General features: G+C 45.3%; 1 protein-coding gene across 1 annotated transcript in view; it reads right to left on the bottom strand.

Annotated features, from left to right (window-relative positions):
- Positions 1-13,434, bottom strand: part of LOC112267006 (short transient receptor potential channel 4) — a 32,331-nt gene that overhangs the window by 6,500 nt on the left and 12,397 nt on the right. Inside the window, exons 4-11 of the mRNA XM_024444995.2 lie at positions 9,029-9,169; positions 8,647-8,823; positions 8,167-8,367; positions 3,836-4,017; positions 3,530-3,684; positions 1,546-1,685; positions 593-736; positions 132-304 (exon numbers count right to left, since the gene is read on the bottom strand). Of these exons, the coding sequence (XP_024300763.2) occupies positions 132-304; positions 593-736; positions 1,546-1,685; positions 3,530-3,684; positions 3,836-4,017; positions 8,167-8,367; positions 8,647-8,823; positions 9,029-9,169 (1,313 nt within the window). The remainder of the gene's footprint in view (positions 1-131; positions 305-592; positions 737-1,545; positions 1,686-3,529; positions 3,685-3,835; positions 4,018-8,166; positions 8,368-8,646; positions 8,824-9,028; positions 9,170-13,434) is intronic.

Genomic DNA, 13,434 nt, shown 5'->3' on the forward strand with positions numbered 1-13,434 from the left:
TTCCTGAAATTCCTGGTTTTCCTGCTAATTGCCTCCTGATTCTGGGCATTTTGGGAAAGTTAACAGAATTTGTTAACCCTCCCAAAAGTTAAACATGTTACAGAGGAACACATTATCAGGTCTTTACTAACGTTGAGAAAGCGTTGTTCTGTGTTTCGCAGCGGATGCCCTTGCATCCCTTCAGTCCCTCGTCTGTCTCGTAGTAGAAGTAGAGCTGGTTGAGCCCGTTAGCGAATGCCAGGAGCACCAGGCAGTAGATAAACAGGAACTTAAGGATGTCCAGCAGCATCCTGCCCAGAGAGATCTGGAATCATGAGGATTATCGTCATATTCATCATCACAATCATCATCATAAACGAGAACCTTTCATACAATAAATAGCAGCTCAGTGCTTTACAGATCAGGGGCCATACTGATCTAGGATCAGGTCCCCCCCGACCATATAATATTATTAATTGTGAATTAAAAGGAACAACTGATCCTAAATCAGCAGTCCTACTCTAAGATGCTTAATAAATACTGCTCCTGGACATAATGACAGAAACATAGTATTACATGACAAATCATGTAAATCTAGTATGATAATCCTGACCTGTAGAGGTCCCAGGTGGGAGTTAGCTGTAAACAGAGAGATGAGGCGGAGGGAGCTGAAGATGTTAGCGATGGCAAACACAGCCTCTGCTACCAGGGTAGGATGCCACATCTGCCATTCGTTCCTGGCCCTGAAGCCACTGTACTGTGGGAGAGAGGGAGAGACAGAGAGGGGAGAGGTCAAAAAACACTGTGGGAGAAAGGGAGAGACAGAGGGGACAGATCAGAGTGGAAGAGAGGGAGAGACAGAGAGGGGAGAGGTCAAACTCTACTGTGGGAGAAGGGGGTGAGAGGCGGCATTACATAGTAAGTCCAATAGGCCTTCTCCCCCGGACAACTTTTTTGTGTGTTTTTTTAAACATTTTACCCATTTTTCTCTCCAATTTCATGGTATCCAATTGTTAGTAACTACTATCTTGTCTCATCGCTACAAATCCCGTACGGGCTCGGGAGAGACGAAGGCTGAAAGTCATGCGTCCTCCTATACACAACCCAACCAAGCCGCACTGCTTCTTAACACAGCGCGCATCCAACCCGGAAGCCAGCCGCACCAATGTGTCCTGGCAACCTTGGTTAGCGCGCACTGCGCCTGGCCTGCCACAGGAGTTGCTGGTACGCGATGAGACAAGGATATCCCTACCGGCCAAACCCTCCCTAATCCGGACGACGCTAGGCCAAATGTGAGTCGCCCCACGGACCTCCCGGTTAGGCTGGTTACCGACAGAGCCTGGGCGCGAACCCAGAGTCTCTGGTGGCACAGCTGGCGCTGCAGTACAGCGCCCTTAACCACTGCGCCACCCGGGAGGCTCACTGGACAACTTTTGACGAGCGTGAGGCGCTCCTACTCATTTAAATTAAGCCTGAGTGTAAGGTGGTTGTATTTTCAAGAATTCGTCGACAATTTATTCAAGCGTATTTCATATTATCTAGTACACAACAACCATCATACAGTACCTTGACATAGGCGACAATCTTCAGAGAAATGGTAGCCAGGTACAGAGAGTTCATAACAAAGTCCATGAGGTTCCACCAGTCATGGATGTAGTCCTGGAACCCTCCATCCCACATCTGTTTAATCTCTGTCCAGATGAAGCCTACAGGACGGAGAACAGACCAGCAGGGTTAATTATGTCCCAAATGGCATTCTATCCATTGCAAAGGGCATTACTTTTGACCAGAGCCCTATGTAACTCACCCTATTCCCTACATAGTGCACTACTTTTGACGAGGGCCTATCGAGGCCTGGTCTAAAGTAGTGATCTAAACAGGGAACATGGTGCTATTTGGGATGCAGTCCTAGAGTTAGGGTTAAGGTTGTCATGTCTGTCTGACGCTGGGCAGAACTAATCTATCATGTCTCTCTCACTTCTTTGATCTATGTCCACGTTCCCCAGGTGAAGAGGGGGTGTTTGTCACATACGCCGAATACAACAGGTGTAGACTTAACCATGAAATGCTTGCTTACAAGCCCTTCCCAACAATGCAGTGTTAAAGAATTATAATAAAAAGAAAATACAAAAGAATGGAGCTACTGTATATACAGAGTACCAGTACCAGATCAATGTGCAGGGGGATGAGATATTTCAGGTAGATATGTACATGAAGGCCAGCTAAAGTGGCTCTGTATGCATGTGTGTGTGTACATGTAGGATCTTAATTTGATCACTTTTATGTTGGTTAGAATTTTCCTACATAGCAGGAAATGCAAACTTGTAGTGTATTTGAGTTTTAAAAAGGCTTCTAAAGTTTGTAATTTCAGACTTGATTTACACTACTGAAAAATGATAATTTCCATTTCCTGTTGCTGCAGAATTATTTTCCTGCTGTGCTAAACTGGCTCAAATTAAGATCCTACATCTGGGTGTGTGTGTGTGTGTGTGTGTGTGTGTGTGTGTGTGTGTGTGTGTGCGTGTGTGTGCGTGTGTGCATGTGTATGTAGAGTATCTGAATGTGCATGGGTTTTGTGTGAGAGCGTTGTTCTAGTTTGTGTGTGAGCGTTGTTCTAGTTTGTGTGTGAGCGTTGTTCTAGTTTGTGTGTGAGCGTTGTTCTAGTTTGTGTGTGAGCGTTGTTCTAGTTTGTGTGTGAGCGTTGTTCTAGTTTGTGTGTGAGTGTTGTTCTAGTTTGTGTGTGAGTGTGCATAGAGTCAGTGCAAGACAGGGTCCGTGTAAGTACTCCGGGTAACCATTAATGAACTAATTAGCACTCTTATGGCTTGGGTTAGAAGCTGTCTCGGAGCCTGTTAGTCCAAGAGTCGACGTTCCGGTACCATTTGCCGGACGGTAGCAGAGTGAACTAAAGCCAGGGTGGCTGCAGTCTTTGGGAATTATTTGGGCCTTCCTCTGACACCGCCTAATAGAGGTCCTGGATCTTGGCCTCAGTGATGTACTGGGCTGAACACACCACCCTCTGTAGCGCTTTGCAATTGAGGGTGGCGCATTTGCCATATCAAGCGGTGATATAGGACAGGTAGACAGGTATGAACAGGTAGACAGGTATGAACAGGTAGACAGGTATGAACAGGTAGACTGGTTGCAAGCCTATGCATCCTGCCATGCGGTTGTACTGAACAGAACACCGTAATTGGAGTTAAATAGGAAACACATGGGCTGGGTTGTCTTACAATACAGTGTGCGTACAATGCATGAAAACCAGCTGTAAAAGGTAGATAGGGTATTTGGCTGAAACACAAGCTTGGTTTCTACCATTTCCTGTCAGAATTGTCATCAACTAGTATCATTAACACCAATAGCAGTCTACGTGGTATGTCTCGAATGACGCTCTATCATCAGCTGACCTTCTTCAAAATCAAATCATCAAATCTTTGGAGTTGACATTGTGTTATGTATCACTTTGGAGGGAGCAGCATGTGTCCGGGTCTATCCTTTCTTGACCAATCATGTTGTGCACCTCTGCGCGCACACACACACACACTCTTACCCAGTACCCAGGGCAGTATCATCCATTCCACCACAGTAGGAGTCGGCCCCTGTCTGTTGGGGTCTGTAGAGACGATGTGCTGGGAGGCCAGCAGCAGGAGGAACAGGAAGGTGAGATACGACGTTGTGTGGCAGATAAACTTGATGAAGGGCTTCCTAATGATGTAGAAGAAGATTACTTTATTGTCCATTAGGTCTAACATAAATTCAACTTCAGCTTCCTGACAGATTTTTCCCATCAGACCAGGGATTCAAACTGGCAACCCTCCAGTTGCTGGCCTGCCTCTCTAATGTCTAGGATACTTGCCTGATGAAGTGTCCATAGTGGCTCTTAGGAGAGACCAGGTAGCAGAGGGAGAAGAGGGGGAAGAGGAGGCCGATGAAGACACAGGTTAGGAACTTCCCTGCCCAGTGACGACGCCTCCACCCAGGGAACTCATCGTACCAACGAGACGCAAGCAGCTGCTGACAGTTAGGCTGGGCTACAAACTGGAGGAGGGAGATTGAGGGAGGGAGGAGGGGAGGAAAAGAGAGGGGAGGAGAAAGAGGAGCGAGAGAGGGGGTATGAAGGGGAAGGGAGGGAGGGAGGGTCAGCCTTTATGATACATTACTGATTAGCTGTTATTGGAGACCTGCGTGTCTAATGCAACTTCACAATGTTTAATTATCTTTCTCACTTGCTTTCCACTCCACATTGACAAACAACTGACACGAAAACAGGCACATCTTAAGCAAGTCTTGGCAGTTGGGTACAGCATACAGCATACTGACAGCAGTAAACATACTCAGCTAATGGAGGTCAATTGACGTCCCAGATTACATTATTTGTGCATCCCAAATTACACCCTATGTGCTATTTGGGACGTGGTCAATGACTGTTTAGTCTGGTTTAGTCCAGCAGCACCTCCAGCTCTTAATGACCTTAATGTGCCTGATCATTCTGATGAGTGTTACCAGCTGTTTTTGGCCTGGTCCCAAGTGTCCCTCCCTGGCATCTCTGTTCCTCTCTAATATCCTCTTCACACACTGTACTGCGCTGTGTCGGATACTTTCTCTTCATATTGTCCTTGTCAGCACAGTTCCAGGAACTGTGGTGGGTATGTAACCAGAGCATTACTGTTCTCTCAGATCTGCCATCTGCTTACAAGGTTTGATAAGGAACACTATCCGTCTCAGGCACTGTCTAAAACACTCTCTGTCTCAGTTGCTCTCTGAATGATGACCTCACTAATGACCTCATCCCCCACAATGCCCTACTCTAAGTGATGGGGATCCATTTGGTTGTAATTGTTCGTAATTCCATTAGACTGAGATGAACTTTACGTCACACAGAGCAGCGCAAATGTTCAGCAGATGGTTCTATCAAATCTCACAGAGACAAAAACATAATGATGTTTAATGAGGAACAGATTTGACAGACAGGCACTCTTTCAAACAGGAACATGGAGTTTGTTAGAAATGTCTCTCTATGGAGTCTTATCTCTGTTCTATCCATAACCTTAAAGCGATATAGCATGTTGTGTATTTTCAGTAGTGTCATACTGTAAATGTCCGTCTCATGGAAAGGGTTTAAAGTATTAAGCGATGAATTGTCACGTTCTGACCTTTATTTCCTTTGTTTTGTATTTATTTAGTATGGTCAGGGCGTGAGTTGGGTGGGCAGACTATGTTTGTTTTTGGGTTTTGGGTATTTCTATGTTTCGGCCTAGTATGGTTCTCAATCAGAGGCAGGTGTCATTAGTTGTCTCTGATTGAGAATCATACATAGGTAGCCTGGGTTTCACTGTGTGTTTGAACAATCACCCGATTGTTCCTGTCTCTGTGTTTGCACCAGATAGGACTGTTTAGGTTTTCGCACATTTATTGTTTTGTTAGTTATTTCATGTCTAGTTCCTTTATTAAAGAACATGAATAACCACCACGCTGCATTTTGGTCCGCTTCTCCTTCACCACAGGACAACCCTTACATGAATTTGTGTTTTCTGCAGTTCTCGGTCCTCTTCACTCTGTACATGAAAACAGATGCAGCATCCCATTCTACTCAGGAGGGGGCAACATTTCATAACTGTACTGTACATGCTCATCGACAGTAAGTCTAGCAGCAACCATAAACAGATTACTGTCTCGAGTCTTCTTGGGTATGACGCTACAAGCTTGGCACACCTGTTTGGGGAGTTTCTCCCATTCCTCTCTTCAGATCCTCTCAAGCTCTGTCAGGTTGGATTGGGAGTGTTGCTGCACAGCTAATTTCAGGTCTCTCCTGAGATTCAGTTCAAGTCCGGGCACTCCTGCGTTGTCTTGGCTGTGTGCTTAGTGACTTTGTCCTATTGGAAGGTGAACCTTTACCTCGGTCTGAACTCTTGAGCAGGTTTACATCAAGGATCTCTTTGTACTTTGCTCCGTTCATCTTTGCCTCGATCCTGACTAGTCTCCCAGTCCCCGCCGCTGAAAAACATCCCCACAGCATGATGCTGCCACCACCATACTTCACTGTCGGGATGATGCCAGACATTTCCTCCAGACGTGACGCTTGGCATTCAGGCCAAAGAGTTAATTCTTGGTTTCACCTGACCAGAGAATCTTGATTCTCGTGGTCTGAGAATCTTTAAGTGCCTCCTGCAAACTACACGCATGCTATCAGGTGCCTTTTACTGAGGAGTGGCTTCCGTCTGGCCACTCTACCGTAAAGGCCTGATTGGTGGAGTGCTGCAGAGATGGTTGTCCTTCGGAAAGGTTCTCCCATCTCCACAGGGGAACTCTGGAGCTCTGTCAGAGTGACCATCGGGTTCTTGGTCACCTCCCTGACCAAGACCCTTCTCCCCCAAATGCTCAGTTTGGCTGGGCGGCCAGCTCTAGGAAGAGTCTTGGTGGTTCCAAACTTCTTCCATGAGGGAGGCCACTGTGTTCTTGGGGACCTTCAATGCTGCAGAATATTTTTTGGGTAATCTTCCCCAGATCTATGCCTCGATACAATCCTGCTCGGAGCTCTACGGATAATTCCTTCGACCTCATGGCTTGGTTTTTGCTCTGACATGGGAACTTATATAACTGTGGGAGAAAGGTGTATCCAAATCATATCCAATCAATTGAATTTACAACATGTGGACTCCAATCAAGTTGTCGAAACATCTCGAGGATCATCAATGGAAACAGTATGCACCCGAGCTCAATTTCGAGTCTCATAGCAAAAGGTCTGAATACTTATGTAAATAAGGTATTTATGTTTCCATTGAATGCAAACTCCATAGACAAACATTGGCAGTAGAATGGCTTTACTGAAGAGCTCAGTGGCGTTCAAAGTGGTACCTTCATAGGATGCCACCTTTCCCACAAGTCAGTTCATCAAATTATTGCCTTGCTAGGGCTGCCCCGGTCAACTGTAAGTGCTGTTATTGTGAAGTGGAAACATATTGTGAAGCAACAATGGCTCATCCACGAAGTGGTAGGCCACACAAACTCACAGAACAGGACCGCCGAGTGCTGAAAAACGTAGCTTTTTAAAAAATTGTCTGTCCTCGGTTCCAACAGACACTACCGAGTTCCAAACTGCATCTGGAACCAACATCAGAACAGGAACTGTTCGTCAGGAGCTTCATGAAATGGGTTTCCATGGCAGAGCAGCCGCACACAAGCCTAAGATCACCATGCACAATCCCAAGCGTCAGATGGAGTGGTGTAAAGCTCGCCGCCATTGGACTCTGGAGCAGTGGAAATGTGTTCTCTGGGGTGATGAATCCCGCTTCACTATCTGGGAGTCCGCGGACCCATCTGGGTTTGGCGAATGCCAGGAGAACGCTACCTACCCAAATGCAGAGTACAACTGTAAAGTTTGATGGAGGAGGAATAATGGTATGGGGCTAATTTTCCATGCTTCGGCTAGGCCCCTTAGTTCCAGTGAAGGTAAATCTTAACGCTACAGCATACAATGACATTCTAGACAATTCTGTGCTTCCAACTTACTGCCAACAGTTTGGGGAAGGACCTTTACTGTTTTAGCATGACAATGCCCCTGTGCACAAAGTAAGGTCCATACAGAAATGGTTTGTCGAGATTGGTGTGGAAGAACTTGACTGGCCTGCACAGAGCCCTGACCTCAACCCCATTGAATACCTTTGGGATGAATTGGAATGCAGACTGCGAGCCATGTCTAATCGGCCAAAATTAGCGCCCATCCTCACTAATGCTCTTGTGGCTGAATGGACGCAAGTCCCTGCAGCAATGTTCAAACATTAGTGGAAAGCTTTCCCAAAAGAGTAGAGGCTGTTATAGCAGCAAACAGGGGACCAACTCTATATGAATGCCCATGATTTTGGAATGAGATGTTTGACGAGCAGGTGTCCACATACTTTTGGTAATGTTGTGTAGCTCCAGTAATGTGTTGTTTTACTAAGGAAGGATGCCATTTTCAGACACAGCCTGGTGATTATCACATAATTCCAACTCCCATAGGAAGTCTCCACCCAAATCCGGCCAGCTACTACTTCTCAATCCTATTTTAAAGATAACAGCAGTTAGCTTCATGCTTTATCCACTGCAATATAACATGCAAAACCCTCAGCTGTACATTGGGAGGGAGAGTCACCTGGCCAAGTGTCAACAAGCAGAAAAATGACAATAAACACATTGGTTATGTCTTACCTCTTTCTGTCTGTATTTGATAGCCAGTTTGAGTCTGGCCAGATCGTTGGTGTTCTCATCCAGTAGAGGGTTGATGTCATCTCTGTAGTTCAGGATCAGCTCTAGTTCTCTGGAACTTCTGGTTTGGTCCAACAGGTCCTTGGCAAACTGTTTACACTGCTGAGATAACTCTTCATACTCCGACATAAACTCATTCTCCACCTGAAACAGTCAGGAAATGTTGGCTAAAAGTCGAGCACAAATAAACACAGTCATGTAACACCGTCCATCTCCTAAAAGGCAGAAGATGGGCGTCTGTGGCACTCTATTGTGGAAGCCTTATGTTCCAAATAAGAATTGAGTATGTACATTAATAGTCCATAAACTGCTTATAAAGTACACTGCTGAGACAACTCCTCACTCTTCTTTGACTCAAACTCATCCTCCAGCTCAATTTAATTTAATTTAATAAACTTAGCAAATATCTGTTGAAACCCCCACCTTGCTGAGTTCCTGTAGTTCCCAGGAGAGCTGGAAGGCTGTGAGGAAAGGGTCTTCACTGGAGAGGGCTATGAGTGATGGGCTGGCCAGGGCCTTGTAGATGTTGAGACGTGAGCGGGAGTGACGAAGACTATCCACATCAGAGCTGGACACGCACTCCATGCAGTTACAGCGCACCTGGAACACACACCGGTAGTGGAGAGTTAGGGGACGGAGGGCAGTATTGTAACTATCATACTGTACTCTACTATTGTATCATACTGTATAGTGTAGTGTGACTACTGTACTACATTACATACTATATCATACTGTAGCATGTAGTATTTTATAATTTACCATAGTACTAAACCATTGTGTAGCATATATCCTGATTCAGACCCACCTCATGTGGCTGGGGCACAGACACCCCCTTCTGCACCAGCAGTTTGATGATCTCATAGTTGTTGGTGTGAGCTGCTAGGATGATGGGTGTGATGTCAGGAGTGAAGTCAGAGAACTGCTTGTCCAATAGGATGGGAGGAACCTGGGGAGAGGGCGGGGAAGAGATAAATATGGGTCATAGTCAGGGATGATGGTGGGCAAGAGACAAAAGTTGTGTTCAATCCAGAAATCGATTGAAGAAGGAAAACTGAATTAGACAAAACTGAATTCATAACAACATCGTAGTATTATCAATATCAATACTACCATAATGTCTCCTTTATGAACCAATACAATAGAGTTTAGGATTTACTTGAGAAGAAGCTGTTTGTGTGTGTGTGTGTGTGTGTGTATGTGTGTGTGTCTGTGTGTGTGTGTCTGTGTGTCTGTGTGGTGATTACAGAGGACCAGCTGCTCTATTACAGAGGACCAGCTGCTCTATTACTGAGGACCAGCTGCTCTATTACAGAGGACCAGCTGCTCTATTACAGAGGACCAGCTGCTCTATTACAGAGGACCAGCTGTTCTAGGACAGAGGACCAGCTATGCAAGGATCTGCTTTAGGATCACTATTGTTTTCACTATATATATGCTACCTTTTGGTGATGTTATTCGGAAACATAATGTCAACAGATACACAGCTGTACATTTCGATGAAACATGGTGAAGCCCCAAAATTGCCTACCCTGGAAGACTGTGTTTCAGACCTAAGGAATTTTTTTACAACTTTTAAACACAGAAAACACAGAGATGCTAGTTAAAGGTCCCACGAAACAAAGAGATCTGCTGTTTCATCTGACAGTTCATATTGATGGTTGTACAGTCATCTCAAATAAAACTGTGAAGGATCTTGGTGTTACTCTGTACCCTGATCTCTCTTTTGAGGAACATATGAAAAATATTTAGAGATCAGCTTTTTTTCATCTTCGTATTATATAGCAAAAAATATTAAACTTTTACTCCCAAAATTATGTTGAAAAGCTAATCCATGCTTTTGTCACTTCAAGATTAGACTACTGCAATACTCTACTCTCCGGCTACCCAGATAATGCACTAAATAAACTTCAGCTATTGCTAAATACGGCTGCTAAGATCTTGACTAGAACCAAAACATTTGATCATATTACTCCAGCACAAGCCTCTGGCATCCTGTTAAGGCTAGGGCTGATTCGATGTTTTACTGATAACCTATAAAGCATTACATGGACTTGCTCCTACCTATCTCTCCAATTTGGTTCTGCCATACATACCTACACGTAAGTTCACAAGACGGATGTCTCCTTATTGTTTCTAGAATTTCTAAGCAAACAGCTAGAGGCAGGGCTTTCTCCTATAGAGCGACGGAGACTAGGTCTCAACCTTTAAGTCTTTAATTAATGAAGACTCATCTCTTCAGTAGGTTCTATGATTGAGTAAAGTGTGGCCCAGGGGTTTGAACGTGAATTGCAAGGCACTGGAGTGACGAACCACCCTTGCTGTCTCTGCCTGGCTGGCTCCCCTCTCTCCAATGGGATTCTCTGCCTCTGAACCTATGAGTCACTCTCTTGCTAGTGCTCTCCCATGCCGTCCCTAGGAAGGTGCATCACATTGAATATCGCTATACTCGACTTGAGTGGGTTGAGACACTGACGTGATCTTCCTATCTGATTTTGCGCCCCCTCGGGCTCTTGCGGTGAGGGAGATCTTCATGGGCCATACTCCACCTTGTCTCAGGGGTAATAAGTTGGTGGGCTATTGATATCCCTCTGGTAGTGTGTGGGCTGTGCTTTGGCAAAGTGGGTAGGGTTATATCCTGCCTCGTTAGCCCTGTCCCGGGGTATCGTCGGATGTGGCCTCAGTGTTCCCCAACCCCCCCATCTCAATGTCCAGTATCTACGCGGCAGTTGTCTATATGCCAGAGGCTAGCGTCAGTCTGTCTGGTGTAATTCTCCTGTGTTATCTGATGTCCTTTTTTATCTTAAGTACTGTATGCTCCCTCTACTTGTTCCATCTCTCTTTTGCTCTCTTTCTCTCTTCCCAGAGGACCTGAGCCTTAGGACCATGCCTCAGGGCTACATGGCTTGGCGACTCCTGGCTGTCCCCGTCCCCAGTCCATCTGGTTGTGCTGCTGATCCAGTTTTTGCTGTTCTACCTGCGGCTATGGAACCCTGACCTGTTCACTGGATGTGCTACCTTGTCCCTGACCTGGTGTTTCCACATTTTTTACTCCCTCTCTCTCTCGCTCTCTCTCTATCATCTGCACCTTCTGTCTCAACCTCTGAATGCTCGGCTATGAAAAGCCAACTAACATTTATCCCTCTATAACCACTGTGATTATTATTTGTACCTGCTGGTCATCTATGAACGTTTGAACATCTTGAAGAATGATCTGGCCTTAATTACCATACTTAATTACCATGTACTCTTATAATCTCCACCGGACACAGCCAGAATAGGACTGGCCACCCCTCAGAGCCTCGTTCCTCTCTAGGTTTATTCCTAGGTTCCTGCCTTTCTAGGGATTTTTTCCTAGCCACCATGCTTCTACATATCTGCATAGTTTTTTTCTATGAGTTGTTTGGCTGAGTTTCTGTAACAGCACTTCATGACATCTGCTTTATAAATCAATTTGATTGCCTGATTGACAGGGTTTAATCTTAATGTGGGTCCCAAATGGCAGCATCATAGGGCTCTGGTCAAAAGTAGTGCACTATATAGGGAATAGGATGCCATTTGGGACACACCCACAGTCTGATTGGTCTCCCTCTGGGAGGAGATGATAAGGAAAGAGGCACTTGAGTGACCACTTCACTTACAGTACGACGAAATACTAGCTAACAGGATTCAATTACTATTCCCTTTACTGCAACAACTCAGATCTAAGTGATGTTCCCGTAAACCACAGGTCTTCTTGTCATTGATTTCTGATGTTCCTGATAGTGTGCGTGCATTTGTGTGTGGTCCAGATAATGTGTTTGCATAACAAAGTGATGTTGAAACAATGACTAGTAATCGCTGCCAGTTAGGTCATGTTGTTGAGATGGAGTCTGACCTTACTATCATTATCTCTAAACTCCCGCAGAAGAGATGGATAAAGAGAGGTGGAGAAAGAGAGATGAAGAAAGATAGGTGGAGATACAGTAGAGATGGAGAAAGAGAGGTGGAGATGGAGAAAGAGAGGTGGAGATACAGTAGAGATGGAGCAAGAGAGGTGGTGATGGAGAAAGATAGGCGGAGATACAGTAGAGATTGATAAAGAGAGGTGGAGATACAGTAGAGATGGAGAAGAGAGGTGGAGAAAGAGAGATGGAAAAAGAGAGGTGGAGATACAGTAGAGATGGAGAAGAGAGGTGGAGAAAGAGAGATGGAGAAAGAGAGGTGGAGATACAGTAGAGATGGAGAAGAGAGGTAGAGAAAGAGAGATGGAGAAAGAGAGGTGGAGATACAGTAGAGATGGAGAAGAGAGGTGGAGAAAGAGAGATGGAGAAAGAGAGGTGGAGATACAGTAGAGATGGAGAAGAGAGGTGGAGAAAGAGACATGGAGAAAGAGAGGTGGAGAAAGAGAGGTGGAGATACAGTAGAGATGGAGAAGAGAGGTGGAGAAAGAGAGGTGGAGAAGATAGGTGGAGAAAGAGACATGGAGAAAGAGAGGTGGAGATACAGTAGAGATGGAGAAAAGAGGTGGAGAAAGAGAGGTGGAGATACAGTAGAGATGGAGAAGAGAGATGGAGAAAGAGAGATGGAGAAAGAGAGGTGGAGATACAGTAGAGATGGAGAAGAGAGGTGGAGAAAGAGATGTGGAGATACAGTAGAAATGGAGAAGAGAGGTGGAGAAAGAGACATGGAGAAAGTGAGGTGGAGATACAGTAGAGATGGAGAAGAGAGGTGGAGAAAGAGAGATGGAGAAAGAGAGGTGGAGATACAGTAGAGATGGAGAAGAGAGGTGGAGAAAGAGAGATGGAGAAAGAGAGGTGGAGAAAGATAGGTGGAGATACAGTAGAGATGGAGAAGAGAGGTGGAGAAAGAGAGGTGGAGAAAGAGAGGTGGAGAAAGATAGGTGGAGATACAGTAGAGATGGAGAAAGAGAGGTGGAGATGGAGAAAGATAGGTGGAGATACAGTAGAGATGGAGAAGAGAGGTGGAGAAAGAGAGATGGAGAAAGAGAGGTGGAGAAAGAGAGGTGGAGATACAGTAGAGATGGAGAAGAGAGGTGGAGAAAGAGAGGTGGAGAAGAGAGGTGGAGATACAGTAGAGATGGAGAAGAGAGGTGGAGAAAGAGAGGTGGAGATACAGTAGAGATGGAGAAAGAGAGGTGGAGATACAGTAGAGATGGATAAAGAGAGATGGAGAAAGAGAAATGGAGAAAGAGAGATGGAGATGGAGAAAGAG

The sequence above is a fragment of the Oncorhynchus tshawytscha genome, linkage group LG14, assembly GCF_018296145.1.
Source record: "Oncorhynchus tshawytscha isolate Ot180627B linkage group LG14, Otsh_v2.0, whole genome shotgun sequence".
NCBI classification, from domain to species: Eukaryota; Metazoa; Chordata; class Actinopteri; order Salmoniformes; family Salmonidae; genus Oncorhynchus; species Oncorhynchus tshawytscha.